Raw genomic sequence first — 24706 nt, forward strand, 5'->3', positions numbered from 1 at the left:
TCAGAGAAGAGGGCTTAGAGCAAAGTTAGCAATTCCTAAGATAAGACAAGAGCTATACTACCAAGCTACAAAAAATTACACTAAACTACTAAAGTGAAATCTCATTAAAAAGTCCCTCTTACATTCTGGTCTATTGACAGGCATTGTGTTGGGAACTTGGTAGAGCAAAGAAAACTCCAAAAACATTTTAAAAGGTTTACGGACAAAAATATACCTCATAGTTTTTCCAGTATGTAATTATTATCACTTTTTTCCCCACTGATTTCTAAAGACCTGTAAACTGATATTAAAAACTAAAATTTTGTGCAATTCAAGATGTTCATTTCCCTTTTCTACAATCTTAAACAAAACCGTTGTGATACATTAGCTTATCACTGCAGTAAAAATGAAACTGTGTATTTGTGAGCTAATAACTGACACTAGATAGAGATTATCTGACTCTAATTTTTCTTATAAAGATTAAATTGATATTTTAATATATAAAACCTTGACAATACATAGATTATTAAATGAAATAGTTCCAATTCAAATTGAGAATTGCCTTTTTACATTGAAGGCAACTATGACTTCAAAAATAAAGGACTTATTCCATATTCACATACTGAGATATTATCAGAGCTGAAATGTTAAGAGATAGTACCTGAGGAAATATCTGTATATGCTCTTTATAATGACTAAGAACCGGTTAAAAGGCTTATTTTAAAAAGTTAGAAAAGCAATTAAGAAATTTTAGGGTTCTATGGAAAAATTCTACCATGGCATGAACTCCATTAATGATGATTTGCCAGGAAACACTGTTAGAAAAAGCTGGCTGAGAGAATAGCAAGGATAACCAATTAGAATTAGAACATCAGCCCTACTGATATAAAATAACTATTGACAGTAGATCAATGCTATTAAGATCACATATACTTGAATCAGATTGCCAGGTTTTAAACCCAGGACTGTCAATAATGAGCTATATGACTTTAAACTGTATTTCCTAGGTTTCCAACGTTGGGTTCTAGCACATTTAAAATAGATAATGATGGTACTCATTCCAAATCTATCTTGAATTAAATAAGATAATCCACGTACGGGGTTTAACACAGGGCCGGGCACATTAACAACAGCTTGCCATCACCACTACAGCAACCCTAGGCAGTCCAACTAGCTGGCTCTGTTTCCTTAAATGTAAAATACAGGGTTTGGACTAGAAAATTTCTAATGTTTTTACTCATCTAAAATTAAAATTCTACAATGTGTCAACAATACAGAAACCAACTCTATTTCCAAAGAACATAAATTTAGATTTTCACTCTAAGTACTGCAAAAGAAACATTTTAAAGTCATCTTTTTATTTTTATTTTTTAGGGACGGGGTCTTGCTATGTTGCCCAAGCTGGACTTGAACTCCTAGGCTCAAGCAATCCTCTCGCCTCAACCTCTGGAGTAGCTGAGACTGTAGGGAATACATACACCACTGTTCCTGTTATGTCATCTTTTGAAATTAGTTATAATCACTACATTTATTAAAGCCAAAGTTATAAACATCCTATGTAATCCACAGCAAATTCATAATCTCCCAACACATACTGTTTGTGACCATAACAATTTCTGAATAACAAGTCCTAACAGGAATTTCAAGGTATATAACCCCCCAGTATATATTTTTTAAACGCTAAGAACATTTCATACCCCCAACTTAGTAAACAGAAAATAAATATCATGAAAATTTCAAAAATATCAGAAAAAGGGAAATAACTTTTGAAACTGTTCAAAATCTAGAGGTTTAATAAAGTCTCTCTACTGATACATTACAACTCAAAATTCAAATTACAGGCCAATTTTTTTTTTTTTGCAGGGATATTAAGTTTTTTTTTTTTTAATATGACTCAAATAGCTAAACAAAAAATAAATAAATAAATTTTAATATGACAGCACTAACTGCTCCAACCCAAATAAATACTTCCAAAAAGGCTTGATTTTTTTCTTTTGGATTTGGAAAATTTTTCTTCATATATTTTAGGGACACTATTAAAAAAATACTAAAAACCTTTTCAGTTTTTAAAACTTTCTAACAGTGTGTGGGATCACTGAAAGGAGGTTAATCTAAAAATTTTAAAATATTTTACCAGCTAAGACGGTCCTGCTCAGAAGAGTTCGGGCTCATCTCACTCGAATACTTGCTAACAGGCTCGAAAGAATAAAAAAATCGTTGTTATTTCTTAATATGAAAAACACACGTCTGCTAAAATCTGACAGTTCAATAAGCTCCCAAGCCAGAAAACACATTTCCCGGTCAACACTCATACTTATTTCTGTATTAGGAAAAATCGGGTTGTTTCAGGGGTCTTTCAAAAATGAAGATTTCTCTTAAATTCATAACTGTTAACTGCACCTTCATTTCCAGAAACCTTATTTTAACAAATCTCTATACTATTCATACTTAGCACAATTTCAAATCATTTAAGATACTTTTCTTTTACCTTATAATCAGCTCAGTACAAAGCAGCTGTGTTAAATTCATGCCATAAAATCAAACCTATATTGTGTCCTTACCTTCAATATTTAGCTCAAAACAAATGTGGCAGAAGGAGAGTGTTTCTTTGTCTGTTCCCAGTTTACAAACACTGCAAATGTTGTCATCATTCAAATCAATGTTTACAAACTGCTCCTCTTCGTTCATAGTTCCCCTATTAAGAAACAGAAAAGCATAGTTACACAATTTCAAGAACCTGCCTTTAGGGTAGTTCCCTTTACTGGGAACTTCTAGGAAACAAGGATGATGTTCAGCTCATCTAAAGCAAAAGCCCCATCAAACAAGCATCACCGTTCTCGCACTACGACATTGCACTTTTCCTGTGGGAAGACACAAAGCTAGTAAAACTTAAAGCCAGGCCATAGGTGACACTATGCCCGTGTCTTTTTTTGTCCTATAGTTGAAGCAGTTTGTGGGCATTCTAGTCCTCCTCCTTCGGACCCCAACATTGAATAATCAGAGAGCTTAGGAGCGAGGCCTTTTCGAGCTACCAGGTTCTGTCAACCTAGTTAACGCTGTGAGAAACAGGAAAAACGACCTGCACGGGACACTGCCAACTTCACTGGGGGAACCTTAGATGCGTCTCGCAACTCAGAGTTGCGAAGCTTCGCATCGGACGGAGGTTGGCAGCAGAAAAATGCACGTGGGTACCGAACACCCGAGGAGGGCGTCCCCGTCCGGGGCAATTACACCGAAGAAGGCCGAGGGGCGGCTTCGCGGTGCGGGCACCGCCAGAGGGGCCCAAGACGGAGCTGGGGGAGCCGCGGACTGGAGCCCAGCGGGCGGGGGCGCCTCGTCCCATCGCTCTGGGATTCCTCCCTAACGGAAGAAAGCGTCCGAAGGCCACGGCGGCCGGTTCGCCCAGCCTCAGCATTTCGGGGAGCCTGGTCCTCGTTTGGCCTCCAGCGTTGGGGGCGCGCTGCTGCCCGCAGGGAGTAGAGGACCCGCAACCGTCTCTCCGTCAGTCCGGGCGCCTGGCGCGCAGTAGCGCGAGGGGCCACGGGGCTCGGAACTCGAAGGAGGCTGGCCGATGGGACAGAGCGTCGGGACTCAGGCAGGACAGGAGAAGGGGTGCGGGGTCTTTACCGTCCTGCTTCGCGGGCCACCACTGCCGTTCTACACGGCTCGGGTTCCTCCACTATTGTTTCCGGCCGCAGCGGAGGCGGCTGCAGCGAAGGCGGCCGCCGCGCGCCTAGCCCCACCCTCTCCCGCCGGCGCCATCCGGTGAAGGCTGTGGGGAGGGGGTTGCGGCCATGGGCACACCTGCGCTCTCGCAGGGCTGCTATGGGCCCGCTTCTCCGCTCCTACACCTTCGTCGCACCTTCGACTCGAGTCCTCCTGTGATCCCGTGTGTCCTGGCTGGAGTTTCTTACGGTTCTCTGGAACGTAGCTCCTCACATCCCCCTCCTCGAGGTTAGTAGATAGACGAGTCCGTGCCACCTCTCCCTTCAGCGTAGAGCAAACTACTGCCCCGGGGCGGAGGCCGCAGCTGCAGGGGCAGGAAGGCTGCGGGTGGACGGGAGAAACCGAGAGGTGCGTGGGTGGCTCTTCAACTTCGGGAGAAAGAAGCAGAATACTCTCACTGAACTTGTAGTTAAGTGCCAGCTGAAGTAGGTAATGAAGAAAAAGTTCATATTCAGGTGTCGTGATAGAGGCATAATTTCAAATACAGAAGGTATTTAAATGGATTTGTTGTGGGCGCCCCTTCCCCAATATGGTACATCCCTCAACGCCCACGGGGAAAATCCCAGAGCCCCAACTCTTATTTTTAGGTCCTGCTTGGTTTTCAAAACTCTGCTTGATTTTTATTTAAGCTATTCTGGTTTTTTTAGGGTATGGTTTATACAGTACTTTCACTTACATTTTCTGTTGTAATCCTCACAATAACCTAGAGAGAAGAAACAAAAACTGTTCTCTCATTTTGCAGCCTGGGAGTAATTGACCCAAGTTATCACAGTTGGTTAGGGACTGGCTGGAATTTGAACCCAAGGCTACTGACCTAAGATCAATGCTATTTTCCACAGCATCGTATGCACATGTTCTGGTTGCACTCAAGTAGAAAGAGGGCTGGCCTGTCAGTCTACGTGTAGGCATTCTTGAACCGATGGCAGGAATGGACTCCATAAATCCTGGAAACTTCTGGGCCAAATTAGCTCTCTATGCCATCTGTGCCTCAGAGGAGCGATCTGTGTCCTTGCTACCTAAATTGTAGTAGATGAACCAGCAACATTGACGTTATCTGTTTTCCTATTAAGAGATGTAGCCTCTCAGGTCCCACCTGAGATTTTCTAAATCAGTATCTGCACTTTAACGAGACCCCCCAGGTGAGTCCTATGTTCATCGAAGTTTGAGACGCACTAACTGAAATAGAAAAGCCTGTGCCTTTCCTCTTTGAATTTCTCATTCTAGGTAACTACGACTAAAATATCTTGCATCTTGGATTCTACCCATCTTTTCAATAAAAAGGATTCTTTAAAAAAGGACTCTTAAAACGAGTCATTAAAGTGTTCTAAAATCACTAAATTTTAAAAATTGAAACAAGTTCTTTTCAATTCTCAGAGTTGTCTTCCTTTCTATGGCATTTCACATTGTTTACTTGCTATTCTTAAAACTCTCGTTGCTGGCTTTTAAAAAAATATCAAAGAATAATTTACAGAAATAAAATTTGCCCATTTAAAAAACGCTCTTTGACAAATACATACACTTGAGTAACCGCTACCCGGTGAAAATATAGAATATTTCCACAGTCCCAACATTTCTTTCTGTTCCTTTCTGGTCAAGCTCCTCCAACATGGGACCTAATTTATATGACTAAGTGTTTAATTTCATCTGTTATAGAAATTCATGGACGTGGAATTAAGCAGTGTGTTCATTTGTGATTGGATGTTGTCATTCAGCATGTTTTTTTTGAGATTCATAATGGTGTGTTATAACAGTGGTTTCTTTTTACTGCTGGTCTTAATCAGTTTATGTTCCTATAAAGGAACACCCAAGGCTGGATAATTTATACAGAAAAGAGGTATATTTGGCTCATGGTTCTGAAGGCTGTACAAGAAACATGGTGCCAGCATCTGCTTCTGGTGACGGCCTCTGGCTGCTTCCATTCGTGATAGGAGGCAAAGGATAGCCAGTGTGTACGGACATCACATGGCCAGAGAGCAAGCAAGAGAGAGAGGAAGAGATTCCAAGCTCTCTCTCTCTTTTTTTTTTTTTTTTTTTAAACAAACAAAACGAAACAAAACAATTAGTGTCATTGGGAATTAAGAGTGGGAATTGACTCATTCCCTAGAGAATGGCACCAAGCCATTCATCAGGGATCCATACCCAAGATCCAGCCCCACTGCTCCCGGTCCCCAGCCAGGCTTCACCTCCAACACTGGGGATCAGTGGGGCATGGTGGCTCACACCCGTAATCTTAGCGTTTTGGGAGGCTGATTTGGGCTGATCATTTGAGCCTGGGTGTTCAAGACCAGCCTGGGAAACACCATGAAACCCATCTCTACCAAAAAAAAAAAAAAAAAAAAAAACCTAGAAAAACTAGGCAGGAATGGTGGTGCATGCCACTATACCCCATCCTGCGTGACAGAGTAAGACTCTGTCTCAAAAAAAAAAAAAAAAAAAAAGAAAGACAGCCACATCTTAATTCTTGGGTCTTTTGAATATGTATGTTAACATAGCAAAAGAGACTTTGTAGATATAATTAAGGTTATAGACTTTAAAATAGGTTATTCTGGATTATTGGGGTGAGCCCAATCTAATCACATGAGCCCTTATAACCAGAGGCTCTGTGTCCACCCAAGTCGCATGTTGAATTCTAATTCCCAATGTTGAGGAAGAACCTTGTGGGAGGTGATTAAATCATGGGGGTGTGTTTCTTCCTTGCTGTTCTCCTCATAGTGAATTCTTATGATATATGGTTGTTTGGAAGTGTGTAGCGCTTCCCTTTGTGCTCTCTCTCTCCTGTCACTGTGTGAAGATGTGCTTGCTTCCCTTTCACCTTCCACCAATGATTGTAAGTTTCTTGTCGTCTCTCCAGCCGTGCCTCCTGTACAGCCTGCCGTACTGTGAGTCGATTAAAGATCTTTTCTTTATAAACTACCCACAGTCTCAGGTAGTTTCTAGTAGCAGTGTGAGAACAGATTAATACAAGTACTGAGTTGTGGGTTGTTCAGTTTTCCAACACTTTGCAGTGATAGCTGATTAATACAGTGGGATTCTGAATGGCCAAATGTAATTCATATGCTCATCTCTGAATCAGATACAATTGCTAGTACTTTAATTGGCTAGGCTGTGTTAGATTTTCCAGCTCTTCCTCCATTCTCAAATAATTGAAGTTGGCTCAGGAGTGGGGGGTATAGGAATTAAAATTGGATCTCAAGATATGGAAGACAAGTCTCCCTAAAGAAAAGTGGTTGGTTTTACCAGAGGAAGGGAATTGGTTTGAAACCTATTAAACAGGAAAAATCTGTTGTAATCTAGTCTGGTACTCTTTCTACATCATTATTGCTGCTAAATTTTAAGCTGATTGTATGCAGAAACTTGGCCTTACTCATCTTTTTTTACTTTAACGCTTAGAAATGATAATATCTTATAATTTGTGTTTGAATCCAGTAGGATCATTTCACTGTAAGTAATGTAAAAACCCCAAGTAACAGTGATGTAAAAAGTTGGACATGGGCAGACACTCTGGCTCATGCTTGCAATCCCAGCACTTTCGGAAGCCTGAGGCAGGAGGATCACTTGAGCCCAAGAATTCATGACCAGCCTGGGGAACATGGTGAAACCCTGTCTCTACAAAAGACCCCCAAAAATTAGCTGGGTGTTGTGGCATAGGCCTATAGGACCAGCTACTCAAGAAGCTGAGGTGGGAGGATTTGCTTGAGCACAGGAGGTCAAGGCTGCAGTTAGCTGATATCATGTCATGTTGCCTGGGCAACAGAGTGAGCCCTGTCTCAAAAAAAAGTTGGAGTTTATTTTTTTCTCTTACGTTGAAGTCTAGAATTGAGCAGCTAGGGTGAGTGTGGTGGCTCTGATCTTCAAAGTTTTTAGGTATGCATGTTGCGTTCTTTTTTTTTCCCTTGAGACACAGTTGCTCTGTCACCCAGACTGGATTGCAGAGGTGCAATCTTGAGTCACTGCAACCTCTGTCTTCTGGACTCAAGCTGAGGTGGGGACTTGGGGACCACATATTCATTCCAGATGTCCATATGATCAGCTAAAAGTCAGGGCTTCTAAAAGAGGGAACACAGATATTGGAATTTACAGCAAGCAATCTCTGCTGCAGTGCTCAATATTTATTGAATGAAAGAATCCCATTAACAATTAAAATTGATTAATAAACACTGACAATTACATTTTTAATCTTAGATGCAATGCTGACTTAATATATTTGCGGTTAAAATACCTATCTAAACTATTTCTTATTTTTAATAATGGAGAAAGCAATATATCTTTGTTTTAAAATAATTTATTTAGGCCAGGCATGGTGGCTCATGCCTGCAATCCCAGTACTTTGGGAGGCCCAGCTGGGTGGATCATTTGAGATCAGGAGTTTGAGACCAGCCTGACTAACATGGTGAAACCCTTTGTCTACTGAACTACAAAAAATTAGCCAGGTGTGGTGGTGTGCACTTGTAATCCCAGCTACTTGGGATGCTGAGGCATAAGAAACACTTGAACCTGGGAGGTGAAGGTTGCAGTGAGCTGAGATCGTGCCTCTGAACTCCAGCCTGGGTGACAGAGAAAGACTCCATCTCAGTAATAATAATAATAATAATAACTATTATTATTTAAAATATTTTTGATTTCCACCCATGTTTAACAATTTGGCAGGCTTATTTCATTTTCATTCACCCATTTTCTAAAAGTCTAATTCTTATAAGATTCTGCACAGGGAGGCTAGTGCTGCTCTTCTGGAATCTTTAACTCTGAAGAAAATATCACTCTTAAAATTATGGCTCCTCTTAAGCTTAGACAAGCATCCCTCCGAAAGTGTGAGATACAGATATTTGCATTAAAGGGATTTATTACCTATAGTTTTAGTAATGCTGACATTATGGGTAAGCTGTCTGCTGATGCATTGTCTTGTTTGGAAGCAGAACAAAGCAAACCTATTTTCAGTCTGTGGATAAATTCCATGTTGACATTTCTGGGAGAAGATTGGGAGTTAACTACCAAACTATTGATTTTTTTTCTACTGTGAGCCGAATCAAGTCTTCAGTAATGTGCACAGTCCCCATTGCTAAATTCAAGGTGATAAAAGGAAAGTTTAGTATTGATGTCTGAAGTTAGAAAAGTCTGTTTCATAGTTTACCAGAGGTTTTTTTTTTAAATATATATTCCATTGTATAAGTATTAGGCTTTGGGTATAGAATACTCAAGCTAGAAATTAAAATCCAGCCATATTTCTGAGTTTACCATTGGTGTATCCATTGAATTAGATACAATTTTAAAGTTTGATGATGAGAGAATTATAGCATTGTTAAAAGAAAAACCTCAGGCAAATTAAATTTAACAGAGTTTAACTGAGCAAGGAAAAAAAAGGGTTCACAAATCAGGCAGCTTCCAGAATCACAGCAGATCCGCAGAGACTCCATGATGCCTCATAATCAGAGCAATTGATAGACAAAAAAAGAGAAAGTGATGTACAGAAAATGGAAGTGAGGTACAGAAACAGCTGGATTGGTTACAGCTTGGCATTTGCCTTATTTGAATACAGTTGAAACATTCAGCAGCATGTGAGTAGCTGAAGTATGCCACAGAAGCATTCTCCTAAGGTAGGTTTTCAGTCTTGTCTACCTACTATGTTAGCTTATGGTTTGTCCACTAGGACTCAAGTATGGAAGTACAGAAGCTTTCTCAGGCCATATTTAGTTCTATTTAACAGCATTAAGGGTAGTCAAAAAAGTACAACTTTTTTGCTTTTCTGCTTTTTGAATTTCTACTAAACATTCTTTTTTCACAAAAGTTAAAACCAATGAAAAATGAAATTTCTTCATCCAATCAATCACTGATTTATTCATTCGATAAGTATTTATTAAATGCACATTGTATTGAGATACTGTACCAGGTATTAGTTACACAGTAGACAGCAAAGCAAAGTCCCTCCTCTTGAGAAATTTACTACTTAGTGTAAGAGCAAGGCATTAAGTAATTGCAATTGGAAAGGAGATTTTAATGGCAATGAAATAAATTTGCATTTCAATTGCTATAGCACCATGAAGATGTCTATAAGTACCACATTGGCAAATGACATTTTGTTTCCTGCTGTTTTCATTATTTTGCTAAATCTGATATGTTAAGCGTATAATAATTCACTATCTATAGTCTGAAATAAGGGATTCCACCATAGTTTTTTTTTTTTTTTCCAAAATAACTGGAAAATGTAAGTGTCAAAACTGAAAACATTTTAGCTTTTTTGAAAGAAAGGCTTCCAAAGTGTATGATGTTTCTTTTTCGCTATCTTAAAATATATAGAAGATAATTTGTGCCTTAGTAAAATGTTTGTGTTAGAGGAGGATACAAGAGAATGATTTTTCCTCATGTAATAACTGAAGGTAGGTACCTCAGGTTGGTAGTAGCTCTCCTTCACATGGTGATTTAAGGACCCAGGTTTCTTCCATTTTGTGACTCTTCTGTCCTATAGGACCTTGTCATCTGGTGCGAGGTCAGGACGGCATCCAGATTTCAGCCACTGGAAAAGGGGGATAGTGTGAAGGAGGTACGCTGCTCTTAAAAGGCCCAGATCTGAAGAGGCAGGCACATGTCACATCTACTCATATTTCACATTTCATTGTTGATAATTTAGTCACATGGTTACATCAGTCTGTGAGGGACACAGGAAAATGTAGCCTATTTTTGTGCCTAAGAATAATGGGTGGATAATTTTTAGATTTTTTGCTGCCTCTCCCACAGTCTGAAACTCTGGCTGCCAAGTTTCTGTGTATATTCTTCTCACTCTCATCGTCTCTCTGGGCAAGCCACAAAGAGCACATTCAACACCTTCCCCTAGGGAGACAACTCAAAGTTATATATTCAGCTGCTGCATCCAGCTCAACATCCTTAGGTATGCTGATCAGTGATGATCAGTCTTCTCACTTACGACTGTAGATAGCTGCTAGTTATCTGGTGACCTAAAAATTGAAGGTAAAATACTTTCCTCTCTTTCTGTCACCCCTTCCTCCCACCAGAATAAATGACAGATCAGGGACAGGATAACCATAATTAAAACTCCTATTCAGAAAGGGGAAGAAGGAGAAACATAGCAATCACTGGTCCATAGTACTGATGGAAACCAGCTGGACCTGGGAGTCAAAGACCTCTGCCTTAATAGTGAGGGAACTTCCTTATTGGGCCTTGTTTCTTCTTTATGGGAGTAAATTCTTGTCCACTGCTCTCTGGCCCCCTGCTCTGCTCACTGGAAGTAACTTCTTTGCCTACTATTCTTGATCAGATCAAAGAGGACTTTGGAGAATTCGTTACTCTTGAAGGCTTTATATATTTTACAACTTAGTTTGTAGGCCCGTAGAGTCACAAGGCTATTTGGTTCTTAGGCTCATAGATTCTTTAGCAACACAGTTTCCTCAATCATAGTAAATTCTAAGTTTATTTGCTTCTAAGGTGCCTGTAAGCGCAACCAAAAATTTTTCTGGATGTATTCTAGGTAGTACTTCAGCTTTTGCTTTCTTGCTGTTTCTCTGACATGTTCTTTCACATTAATAGCAGCTATCTTGAGGATAATCAGACTTTACTGGGAAGGCAGCAATATGACCTTTTGCCATTCGGAATCCAGAATCAGTGAGCTTTTTGGGTGAGGGGGTGGCTTAATCTTTGGCCCCTTCTCCTTAAAATCGTTGTCACTTTTTAAGGAGGTCTTCTTTGATAACCCTATTTAAAAATTCCACCTGGATTCACCTTACCCTGATTTTTTAAAAGCACTACTATCACTTTCACATATATATGTATGTATATATATGTGTATGAAATGATATATAAAACATATTTCTCATTTATTATACTGATCGTTTATTATCTGTCTTCCTCCTCTGGCATGTAAATTCCATGAGGTTTGGAAGTTGCATTATATTCCGTGATGTCTCTCAGGTATAGAGAACCGTGCCTGCCTGCTGCATGGTAGGTGCTCAACAAATGTATGTTACTTGAGTGAATGAATAATTTAAGAGTGTGTTGACTTTTCAGGATCTGCTATATATCATGCTATCTGTGAGCTCTGCAGATACTGCAGGTTACAGTTATTCTTTTCTATTGCAAATAGATAGAATTTTTACTTTGTTCATTTGGCAGTGTAGGGTAGGAAGAGTGCATCTGTTTTTTCTCTGTTCTATCCATGGAGACCTATTCTATGTCAATTATGGAAATTCCATTATTCTTGTTGGTGATCAGTCTAAGAATGGATAAATAAGGCATGTTGGCCAGTGAGGGATAAGCAAAATTATATTCAGCTGCTGCATCCAGCTCAACATCCATAGGTATGTTGATCAATGATGATCAACATCATCACTGGGTGGCATGAAGAAGCTCTACACATTTTTTTTTGGTTTCTCTTCCTTCCTTTCTGCTGTGGGTTTTTTTAAAGGTAGAGACAGGGCCTCACTCCATTACCCAGGCTGGAGTGCATTGGCACAATCATAGCTCACTGTAGCCCCAAAATCATGGGCTAAATTGATCTTCCTGCCTCAACCTCTTGAGTAGCTGGGACCACAGGTATGCATAGCCACACCCATCTAATTTTTATATTTTGTGTAGAGATGGGGTTTCACCACATTGCCTATGCTGGTCTCTAACGCCTGAGCTCAGGCAATTCACCCACCTCGGCCTCCCCGGTTGCTGGGATTCTGTGACTATTTTTTATTCTCATGATGATATGATGTTGGAGCTTCAACAGCTGTCTTATAATCGTGAAGGCAGACATTGCTAACATTCTGAGATGTAATGACGGGAAAGACAGAAAGAATATCGACCCATATGACATTATTGAATCCCTGTTATAATGTTGGAATAATTTTCTTTCTAAATGAGATAATACATTTCTACTTTAATCCATTTTAGTCTACTGTTCTGTCATTTGTTGATGCACCTGCAAACACCTTAACTGATACAGTGGCAATATCTTCAGTAGCTACTGATACTAATTTGCTACCACACTGCATGCAGCTCATTTGACCATTCGTCCGTTCATTCATTTATTGAGTAAATTTACTATATTCTAGACTCTGTGTAAAACCTAGAGGCAAAAAGATAAAGATACAGTTTGTGGGTGTCCTCATGGATCTGACAATAGTGGAACAATTACAAAGTCAGTGAACTAGTAGTAGCTGTACTAGTTGCAGTAGTTCTACTGAATTTGAATGACGGTAGCACTTGCTCTGGGATAACAGTGTGCTAGACAGATGTTTGTCTTCTAGATCCATACTTCACCATTTGAGGGAGGTTCTCTTCTGTTGCCACAGAAGACGTGGCACCAATGTAGGCAATTGCAACCATATTGTTTAGTTCCTATCTATTGATTCATAGGTGGTGAAGATTATATAGAGTTATGAAAACATGCAAGATAGTTTGCTAGTTTGCTTCTTTCTTGTCCATGCCCACTTATAGGTTCTCTTAAATACTTAGACGAATAGAACTCTGACTGTGGTTAGAATGCATATGGCTGGGTAGGGTGGCTCATGTCTGAGATCCCAGCACTTTGGGAGGCCAAGGCAGGCAGATCACCTGAGGTTAGGAGTTCGACACAAGCCTGACCAATGTGGCGAAACCACATCTCTACTAAAAATACAAAAATTAGCTGGGTGTGGAGGCAGGTGCCTGTAGTCCCAGCTACTTGGGAGACTGAGACAGGAGAATTTCTTGAACCCAGGAGGCAGAGGTTGCAGTGAGCCAAGACTGTGCCACTTCACTCCAGCCTGGGTGACAGAGCAAGACTCCATCTCAAAAAAAAAAAAAAGAATGCATACATCAAATTGTAGCCATTTAAATGTGCTCCTACACGCTCTTGGTCAATTTTGCATGTATGCCTGGAAAACAAATTAGAATTGCAGATTGTTAAATACTTCAGTTTTATCCTCTGGAAAACTATAGCTTCGTGTGTTTGTGTCTTAAAGAAAATAACCCTACAGCTTTATCAATCCAAGCCAGCTATCTAGTCATTGATATATTGAACAATTTTATTTGCAAAGCTGTTCAATATCTGCAAATGGTAATGTTAGTGGTCAAATGAATATGTGGGCTTTATACCTCAAACTCAGTAAGAGAAGTTGTGTATTCCCCACTTTTTTTTTTTTTGGCAAATTTGAATTCAAATGACAACTACATGTATCCTCAGGATGAAAAAGTATGTTATGTAATACTAGATTCACTTGACTACTTTTCATATTAGGCTCATTGAAAGTTTATCTAGAGAAGGCTGGGCGTGATGGCTCATGCCTGTAATCCCAGCACTTTGGGAGTCCTATTCAGGCAGATCACTTGGGGTTAGGGGCTTGAAATCAGCCTGGCCAACATGGTGAAACCCCGTCTCTACTAAAAATAAATAAAACTGGGCATGGTGGCACATGCCTGTAGTCCCAGCTACTTGGAAGACTAGGCAGGAGAATTCTTTGAACCTGGGAGGTGGAGATGGCAGTGGGCTAAGATTGGGGCATATAATTGCTATAATTTATAAGAATGTTGTCATTGAGTGTGTCACTTAAGGTCTTCGGCTGCGAATCTAACTATATTTAATGAAATGGCTTACTGTACAAAAAGTCTAAACCAAAGGTTCTCAGAGAACAAAGTACATGTGCAGTGTTTTGTCCCATTGCTGTGATTTTTTGTAATACTTTACTCACTCTGAAATCCAATTAACGTTAAAGGATTAAGTGTGAGATTTTGGTTTATGCAATTTCTGTATTTCATACTACTCCCTCTTAATAAACAGTTTCCACTGATGAGATGAAGAGCTAGTATAAAAATGTCTTTAAATGAGTAAGCTTTCTTTGGTAAGATTAAATCATACAAATTATTTTTAAAACCTGATCCATACAGTGGTTAGCCCAGTTTTCTAATTTTCTGGATGTAAAACAAAAGGTTTAACATACATTCCTTGGGCTGTTAGTGCCATTGAAATCTTTTGTTCCATTTAAGTCCTAAACACTTTTGGTTGGTTGAGTAGGATATGAATTTTATTGGGTCTCATACCATGCATTTTGGCTTAATTTCAAGTGTATATATATATATCTGAAATTAAGTTATATATCTACTGATATATATGTACCATATATATACCGATATATATATATATATACACACACACACACACACACACACATATATATATATATATAAAGGAATTAAGTAAAAATAAAATTTCAGTTAATTTCTGAAAGCACCTGAAATCTTGGATTGGAATAGGTTGTCTATTTCAAGTCAAAGCTGTGGTTTTCCCATTCTGCTTTATCCTTCTTCAAATGCTGTTTTGATGTAATTCTTTCCTGAGCTTTCCCTGTTTCCTTAATAATGTATAGGATGGCAATAAAAATAGTTTTAAATCTCATCCCTCTATGAGAGGCTAACTCCCTAAGTATAAGCTCCTTTTGTATTGTACTTGTAATGGCTCATTCAACTTTGGTTTTGCTTAGTAGATTGTAAGCTTCCTGAGGGCCAATAATGCCTCTGCCTCTTCCATTGTTGCTTCCCCAGTACCTTCTGTATATTTCATAACCAAATAATGAAAATGATATATTCCATCTAAAGGGCAAAAAAATGTTTATCTAGAGAGAAAGTTTATGTAGAAAGAAAAGGTAGTACATTGTTTTCCCACAGACAAAACAGGTAGATTAATTTATATGCATGTGGAAGCTGTTCAGGAACTACTCTTAGTTTGCTTTAATGTATTTAAAGTTTGTCTTAAGTATCTTTAAGTCTAAGTATTCCTATTTTTTTCCTCTGTTCTAGATTGATTTTGGAATTTCCATTTTTTGTTCTTGTGTACTTTATGATTACCAAGTTCTCTAAGGGTATTTGACAGTTTTGCACTGTTTGATTTGTGATATATGATGGATAAGTATAGGTAACAGATATGGAAGGGAAATTGTCAAATGTAATATATGTAAACCTATACTTTTAAAAAGAGGAACTAATAATATATAGGTATCTGTGATGAAACAAAAAAATAGATTCTCATATCTAGAAATAGAAAAAGGTTATTAATATTTAGAGGAAATAAAGCTAGCAACCCTGCCTATACCAAAGAATACTTTTTCATAGTAGTGCCTTTTGTCAACTAAAGAAAGAAATGGGGGCAAAATTAACATAAGTCGAGAATTTATTTGGGTCAAATTTGGGGACCGCAACCAAGGAAACATAGATTCAAGTTGCCAGGAATATATGATTTGATTAGCAGCAGTTACAAATGAGCTTTTAAAGGGAAAAAAAGGGCAGTTCTTACACTGGATCATTAAAATAACATAAGTGATCAATATGTTGTTCTTTGTATCACAAATTCAAGGAACATTAAAATAATGGGCAATGGTCATATTATGCAAATTGTGGTAACAGTATAGGTAATTTGTCAGCTAGTCTGGGAAACTATAAGGAAGGAAAGAAAGAACAAAATGCCTTTAAACAATTGCCCCTGGGCATGGGTGCAGGGGCATGACTGAAGTTTTATACTATGTCTCGATGGGTCTGATGCATTTTGCAGACATCTCTGAGCTACTTTTCTTCTCATTTCCTCTGTTTGATTGAGATCTTCCTCTTCTGAAAGCATTGATAATCAACATTAAATGTAGGTTTTTCCCACATTGCTGGGAAGGCTCATTCCCAGGTAATTTCTCTCTACATTGGAGGGAAGAAGAGAGGTACTATAGCTTAAGAATTTAGTGAGGTCTTTGGCTAAATTAACTCGCAACACAGAGGGACAGAGGAACTGGATCTCGGTTAGGATTTCATTCACTTATAAAGGAAGTGTGGCATGTTGAATCATTTCTATGCATCTAGCTATCATGAGGTTAGTTTCTGTTGAACACTATAGATATCTAGAAATGCAAAGCATAATCAACTTAAGAATAAAAATATGACATAAATAAGGACAATTAATAATTAAACCATTTGAAATCCAAATGTGAAAAATATTCCTACACCTGAAGGTAACCAATCAAACATATCATATAAGGGGCTGTCTCGCAGTCATTTAGCCTTTTGGATGATCTTTTTAAACTGAGTTTCAATTTCTTGTCATGTTCTGAAGAACCAGGTGAGTGGCTGCAGGTCAGTTTCAGTTGGAGATCTCTGGTGATGGAAGATGTCTACTCACGCAGGGCTGCGTTTTTAAAATGAGAAATGTAAATCCATGAGTCACTGTCTTTGAGTTTAGCTGCACAAGTGTTGGTAAGCAATATTTGATATAGTTTCTTCCAACATGGTTAGAGAGAGTCTAAAAATCTCCAAGTTGGAAGCCATGATATTCAATATCTTCAATTCCCAAAAGTTTACTGTTAAAAGAATCCTCAATTAATTTAGAATTTTTAGTGAAATGCTTTTTAATGCCTTGGTAATAATGAAGAATATCACCTTTAAGGATTGCTGGTTTGCAGACTCCTTCATCCAGGCACATGGGCCTTCCTGGTATTATTTCAAAGGGAAAAAGCTGATGTTTTCCAAGGAGAGTAGAATGTAAGTTAAGCAATACCAGTGGAAGAGCTTTAGGCCTGTTACCCCAAAAGCAAAAAAAAAAAAAAAATCAGGTAACTCATTGCAAAAGAGAACAAATCTGTACACCTGAGAGGAACCTTCATATGACTCTTGGAACTCCACAATGAAGACAGAAAGCCTTCAAGTGAGGGGTGTGCATGGCACTTTTTTCTGTGTTTCTCAAGGGGTTTCAGGGATGTTAGAAGTCTCTTCTAAATTTCTTCATGTGGCACCAAAGATGGTAAAGGGAAGGAGGAGCAGAGTAGTAGGAAATGGAAGAACGAATTTTAGAGAAGCCAATTTAGGGAGATTTTAAGCTTTCGAAAAGACCAATGAAGTTTTATATTTTTCTCAGCAAAAATCATGCCATTAAGAAAGGAGGCAAACAGACGGAACAAGCATACAATTAAAAAGGAGTTTTAGTTGACTAGAAAAATTCTTGGAAATGGTTGCAAAAGGGAGCGGAAATGCCTTGCTTTTAAAAAATTTTATAATATATATGTAATTTTATAATATATATTACAAATTATATATATATATATATATATATATATATATATATATATACCTTGAATATCAGCTTTTAATTAAGCTGTCCTGTGACCAGAGAGATTTTAAAAACAAAAACCTTCAAATCCCTTATTATCAGATTTCATCCAGCACAAACAGAAAATAGGCCTCTCATTCAGTTTGTTTGGTTATAAAATGTGATTTATTTTTCAACTGTGTATGCAAATATATTAATTTAGAAATTTTAAATCACCTTCATTTTGGCCGTTGTCATGGCCATTTGGGGGTCATCTTGAGTCATGTGAGTCTATTTACGTTGGTATTTGAAGATGGAGATTTGTAGGTATTAATTGAGAATTCAGCTAGTGTTTCCAAGAAGAACTGTTCCTTCAGGGGAAGCTCAGTTTTGATGAGCAGTTTTTCATAATTTTGGAAATTCCTTTTCAAATGTGATGAAGGCCAGATCAGTGTATCAGGTTGAAGTGTACTGTTTCGTGAGCGTCACTTCTCAAAGAGTCAGCAGTGTGTCGTGACTTGCTTTTTATGTCTTGTAATCTCTGATCATCTTATGGTGGCAGAGTATTCAAGATGCCAGGCAATCAGCCCTTGCGTGCACCTTCTGACTGAGCTGAAAGTCATCAGAAGTGTTCTTCTTGCAGGAAGGACCTATGATAATATGATACATCTTGAACAAATGTTCTGAATCTTCATAAAGTCTTTAGTCACCTATAGCACCCAATTGAGTTTGGAGGTAGCAAGTTTCTCTAAAATTTCGGGGTGAGAAAGCTCAACCTCATGTACCTTTTGGCTTTAAACTAGCAGGAATTGGTCACAAATAAAATGACAGTTGTGAATCACAAGCAGTAAGAAGCAGCTACAATTTTAAAAGAATGTAATTTGTATAATTTCAGGCCTAAAGAAAGTGAAACCAGCAGCGCTAGACTGCCAGTGCCATCACCTGAACCTCTTGCTGTGAGGCAGAGTCAGAGAAGGTAGAAATTCTCTGCAGAATGGTGTGCTGCACTGTGACCTGAACCTCCTACCATGGATCAGAGGCAGAGAAGGTAGTTCCCTGCAGAGGTTTTTACCCGAAGCTCCCATTCAGAGACAGAAACCAAAGCCCTTAGTGTTAAAAAAAAAAAGAGGTTTTGAAAAACAGCCCAAATAAAGCCTAGACCTCAACTGTAAAGAAAGAGGTTCAGATTCAGTAGCACTCATCCTTTTGTACCCAGGGAGAGATATGTAGAAAGAGAAACACAGTGGGTTGTGCTGGTGCTGAGACCAGAGAGATCACTGTGTGGTTCAGGGTGCAAGGAGGTTGCTCTGAATCCTGACAGCTCCACCAGATACGTTGACCTGAAGAAAGAAACTGGGGCAAAATTAAGTAGAGAATTTATTTGGACCAAATTTGGGAACTGTAATCCAGGAGTTACAGATTCATTAGCAGCAGTTACAAGTGGATTTTATTTTATTTTATTTATTTATTTTTTTTGAGACGGAGTTTCGCTCTTGTTACCCAGGCTGGAGTGCAATGGTGCGATCTCGGCTCACCGCAACCTCCGCCCCCTGGGTTCAGGCAATTCTCTGCCTCAGCCTCCTGAGTAGCTGGGATTACAGGCACATGCCACCATGCCCAGCTAATTTTTTGTAATTTTTAGTAGAGACGGGGTTTCACCATGTTGACCAGGATGGTCTCGATCTGCTGACCTCGTGATCCACCCGCCTCGGCCTCCCAAAGTGCTGGGATTACAGGCTTGAGCCACCGCGCCCGGCCACAAGTGGATTTTAAAGGAAAAAAGAAGGAATGGTTCTCACATTGATTCATTAAAATAACAATGTAACACATACATTGTTATTACCAAGCTAGTGACCGGCTAAATCACAAATTCCAGAACAATAAAAATAATGAGTGAGGGTTACATCGTGCAACTTGTGATAACATGTTAAGTAATTTATCAGCTAGTCTAGAAACTACAGAGAAGGAAAGAAAGAACAAAATGCCTTTAAATAATTGCCCCTGGGAATGGGTGTACCGGAGTGTGCTGAAGTACTCCTGTCTCTCTGGGCCTGATAAATTTTATATACCTCACATAGCACAGACTGCTCTGAGCTACCTTTCTTTCTCAATTTCTTCTGAGGAGATCACAAGTATTTCATGTATTACCTCCTTATGTCCATGACATTCTTACTATTGTACAGGTGCAGATGCCGTATCTGCTTTATATTGTGGTGTTGAAGGTTCATCTCCCTGGTGGCAGAGGTGAACATGACTCTGAGAGCAATGCCTTTCCCATCCATCATGAAAGACATATTTATTCACCACTGTTCTGTATTAGCGATCCTACTGTGTACTGAATTACTGCAATACCCACAAGGGAGTCTGAAAATTCTGACCCACAGGACCTCTACAGGGCACACTTGGCATCAGTTAATTAGAAAAATATAAGGCAAGACATGCAGCTTGCCAGAATGACAGTATCAGGTATCCCTCTTTAATAAGACTTCTTGCTGAAGTCCTCACACCAATGAAGAAGCAAATCTCTGGCTTTTAAGTTGACAGTTAAGGTGCAAGGAGATGAGACATGTACACATGGTCCATCTTGTCTTGGAAGCCTCATGTCTCAAATAAGAGCCTATATTTCTTACAGTGTTTGAGGCATCAATTCCAGAGTTCCTGCAGTGAGGCTGCCCAGCTATGAGAGTCATCACACTCAGGGAGCCCAAAGCTTTGGTTTCTCACCAGGTATTTATATATAGTTTCTCTCCTGTCAGATGCAATTTGTCATTTTGTTATCATAAGAAATATTGCCTAGTAGCGGTATTTCCATCCTACCCTTTTCAAATCTCCAGGGAAACAGTGCTACAAAGCTAACCCAAGGTCAAGTATGTTCATATAGGACAAAAGATTGTGTTAATGCTTTAACCACAGATATGCAGTCTCTTTTATACTATTAGGACTAGGTCACAAGTTTAGCAGATCTTATTAGTTACTAATTAACTGACACATTTTTTTTAGTCCTTGATAAAATGAAGTCAGTTACATTTAATTTTTTTTAATTAAAAAAATTAACTTTTTTATAGATTAATATTTGTCTTATAAATAAAATCTTGTCATACTATATTTTGTATTTACAACTATAGGTAGAGATAGAATTAGCTCCTGGGACTTGTCTAATGGAACAGATCAAATATAGGGGGAGAAGACAGTCCCACTGTTAGGAATTCCTGTGAGTTAAAATGTAATCCAGAGTGAAACAACCTCCAGTGTATAATCTTGACTCTCCATTTATATCTAAAAAGGCACAAATGAGGACAGATCCTTCTAGGCATACAGAAAATACAGGCATAGCCCCACAGTATTTCTCCCAGTTTAACGTTTTTCCGTCATAATGCCTTGTGACTTTTAATATCTGAACTTCATAAAGTGTACAAATTTCTTAGCTGATGCATGTTTTGGACACATTTATATTTGTGCCTACAAAATGCGATATGGTATATATTTTTAAGTTATAATTTTCATGTGATAAGATGCATAAATTTTAAGTATACTCTTCAGTAACAAAATGAATATACCGTAACATTATAATAGCAACATAGCCACAACATTGTCAGTAACAGTATAAGCTACATCACTGTGATATAAAGCCTTTCTAACATCTAATAGTAAATTCCCTTATGCCCCTTCCTGGGCTCTTTTCTCCTCATCCCAAGACAACCACTCTTAATTTCTATCAGTATCAGTTAGTTTTACCTATTTTGAGCTTCATGTAAATGGAATCATAAAGCATATAGTCTTCTTTGTCTGTCTTCTTTTGCTCAGTATGGTGTTTTTGTGATTGATCTATGTTATATACATCAGTGGTTCATTCATCAATGTAAGAATATGTCACAATTTGTTAATCTCCTACCTGTTGTTGGACCATTATGCTATTTTCAGTTTTAAGCTATTATGAATATGGCTGTGATAAATACTTTTGTATAAGCTTTTTTGTGGACATGTTTTCCCTTCTCTTGAGTAAATACCTAGAGTGAAATTGCCTGGTCATAGAGTAGGTACATGATTAACATTGTTAGACCCTTCCAAACAATTTTCCAAAGTAATTTTACTATTTTGCACTGTAGCAATTGGTGCACTAATGCACACATCTTTGCTTGCATTAGGCGTTGCCAAGTTTTATTTGTAGCCATTCTAGTTTGTAAAGCTTCAGAAGAAAGAAACACAGTGATAACTTGGTGACCTTGAGGTAGGAAAATATTTCTTAAACAGGACATAGAAATCACTAACCATGAAAGAAACAATTGAATTGTTGGATTATAAAATTCAAAACGTCTATTCCTTGAAACACTATTAAATATGAATAGCAAATCACAAACTGAAGAAAAATGTTCACAGTATGTATACTTGACAAAGGACTTCTATTCAGTATCTAAAAGAATTCATCTCTCAGTAACAAACATACATGCAGTTGAATTTTAAAAATATTTAAAATACTTGAATAGACATTTAACAAAAGATGATATTTATAAGTACATGACAGGCACATAAAAAGATGTGTGACATTATCAATGAAATGAACAATTAATAATAAAATAATTTCAATGAAACAATGGGAAAGGTTTTAAGTAATTTCAGCCACACCATCCAAGTCACATGTTGATATTTTGAAAAATTCTTGAAGATTCAAAAAGAAGATGTTTAGTATTTTACTGTATACCACATAACTGATTATTAGGTATGTTAATTTATTGGTTGCTAAGAAGTAATGTTCTTCTTAAGCATTTTACACCGTAACATGACAATTTGTTATTTATTTATAGATGTTTTATTGAGTTTTAGTTATGTTTGAGGAAATTGACTGTGGGTTATGGTTAACATTTCTGCATTATAATTTTTCCCATGTAAAATCATGTTAATTAGGCTCCCAGTTAGTATTTCAATAGAAGTAACCAAGAACAGATTATTGAAATTAAGACAGAGATGACTGTATTTATTGATTGATTAATTGGATTCTACGTTTTAAAGGAAGAAAGCATTTAAAGAACTCCAATAATTTTATTTAGGTGTTAAATATTTATTTATTTATTTATTTAATTTTTTATTGGATTTTAGGTTTTGGGGTACATGAGCAGAGCATGCAAGACAGTTGCGTAGGAACACACATGGCAGTGTGCTTTTCTTTCCTTCTCCCCTTCACCCACATCTGGCATTTCTCCCCAGGCTATCCCTCCCCTCCTCCCCCTCCCACTGGCCTTCCCCTTTTCCCCCCAATAGACCCCAGTGTTTAGTACTCCCCTTTCTGTGTCCATGTGTTCTCATTTTTCATCACCCGCCTATGAGTGAGAATATGCGGTGTTTCATTTTCTGTTCTTGTTTCAGTTTGCTGAGGATGACGTTCTCCAGATTCATCCATGTCCCTACAAACGACACAAACTCATCATTTCTGATTGCTGCATAATATTCCATGGTGTATATGTGCCACATTTTTCCAATCCAGTCTATTATCAATGGGCAGTTTGGTTGATTCCAGGTCTTTGCTATTGTAAACAGTGCTGCAATGAACATTCGTGTACATGTGTCCTTATAGTAGAACGATTTATAGTCTTTTGGATATATAGCCAGTAATGGGATTGCTGGGTCAAATGGAATTTCTATTTCTAAGGCCTTGAGGAATCGCCAAACTGTCTTCCACAATGGTTGAACTAATTTACACTCCCACCAACAGTGTAAAAGTGTTCCTTTTTCTCCACATCCTCTCCAGCATCTGTTGTCTCCAGATTTTTTAATGATCGCCATTCTAACTGGCGTGAGATGGTATCTCAATGTGGTTTTGATTTGCATCTCTCTGATGACCAGTGACGATGAGCATTTTTCCATATGATTGTTGGCCTCATATATGTCTTCTTTCGTAAAGTGTCTGTTCATATCCTTTGCCCACTTTTGAATGGGCTTGTTTGTTTTTTTCCTGTAAATCCGTTTGAGTTCTTTGTAAATTCTGGATATCAGCCCTTTGTCAGATGGGTAAACTGCAAAAATTTTTTCCCATTCTGTTGGTTGCCGATCCACTCTAGTGACTGTTTCTTTTGCCGTGCAGAAGCTGTGGAGTTTGATTAGGTCCCATTTGTCTATTTTGGCTTTTGTTGCCAATGCTTTTGGTGTTTTGTTCATGAAGTCCTTGCCTACTCCTATGTCCTGGATAGTTTTGCCTAGATTTCCTTCTAGGGTTTTTATGGTGCCAGGTCTTATGTTTAAGTCTTTAATCCATCTGGAGTTAATTTTAGTGTAAGGTGTCAGGAAGGGGTCCAGTTTCTGCTTTCTGCAGATGGCTAGCCAGTTTTCCCAACATCATTTGTTAAACAGGGAATCTTTTCCCCCTTGTTTGTTTTTGTCAGGTTTATCAAAGATTGTATGGTTGTAGATATGCTGTGTTGCCTCCGGTGCCTCTGTTTTGTTCCATTGGTCTATATCTCTGTTTTGGTACCAGTACCATGCTGTTTTGATTACTGTAGCCTTGTAGTATAGTTTGAAATCCGGTAGTGTGATGCCCCCCACTGTGTTCTTTTTGCTTAGAATTGACTTGGCTATGCGGGCTCTCTTTTGGTTCCATATGCAGTTCATGGTGGTTTTTTCCAGTTCTGTGAAGAAAGTCAATGTTAGCTTGTTGGGGATAGTGTTGATTCTGTAAATTACTTTGGGCAGTATAGCCATTTTCATGATATTAATTCTTCCTAACCATGAACATGGAATGTTTCTCCATCTGTTTGTGTCCTCTCTGATTTCATTGAGCAGTGGTTTGTAGTTCTCCTTGAAGAGGTCCCTTACATTCCTTGTGAGTTGTATTCCAAAGTATTTTATTCTTTTTGTAGCAATTGTGAATGGCAGTTCGTTCTTGATTTGGCTTTCTTTAAGTCGGTTATTGGTGTAGACGAATGCTTGTGATTTTTGCACATTGATTTTATATCGTGAGACTTTCCTGAAGTTGCTTATCAG

At 38.4% G+C, this 24706-nt stretch overlaps 1 protein-coding gene and 1 long non-coding RNA gene across 12 annotated transcripts in view; one reads left to right on the top strand and one right to left on the bottom strand.

Annotated features, from left to right (window-relative positions):
- C21H21orf91 (chromosome 21 C21orf91 homolog) overlaps window positions 1–3988 on the bottom strand; it is a 36140-nt gene extending 32152 nt beyond the window's left edge. For 3 of the 8 annotated variants that reach the window (XM_078358594.1, XM_078358593.1, XM_035283241.3), the window contains exons 1-2: window positions 3842–3988; window positions 2541–2674 (exon numbers count right to left, since the gene is read on the bottom strand). In XM_078358594.1, coding sequence (XP_078214720.1) covers window positions 2541–2667 — 127 coding nt within the window. In that variant the 5' untranslated portion in view covers window positions 2668–2674; window positions 3842–3988. Of the gene's footprint in view, window positions 1–2540; window positions 2675–3171; window positions 3489–3606; window positions 3715–3841 lie in introns of those variants that run through there. The other 5 variants (XM_017967144.4, XM_008986509.5, XM_035283236.3 and 2 more) reach the window with 3 other exon arrangements.
- Window positions 3740–24706, top strand: part of LOC144580648 (uncharacterized) — a 438055-nt gene continuing 417088 nt past the window's right edge. For 3 of the 4 annotated variants that reach the window (XR_013530590.1, XR_013530588.1, XR_013530589.1), the window contains exon 1: window positions 3740–3933. This is a non-coding gene — a long non-coding RNA (uncharacterized LOC144580648). Of the gene's footprint in view, window positions 3934–18629; window positions 23728–24706 lie in introns of those variants that run through there. The other variant, XR_013530587.1, reaches the window with a different exon arrangement.

Source organism: Callithrix jacchus, chromosome 21 (genome assembly GCF_049354715.1).
Source record: "Callithrix jacchus isolate 240 chromosome 21, calJac240_pri, whole genome shotgun sequence".
Taxonomy (NCBI): domain Eukaryota; kingdom Metazoa; phylum Chordata; class Mammalia; order Primates; family Cebidae; genus Callithrix; species Callithrix jacchus.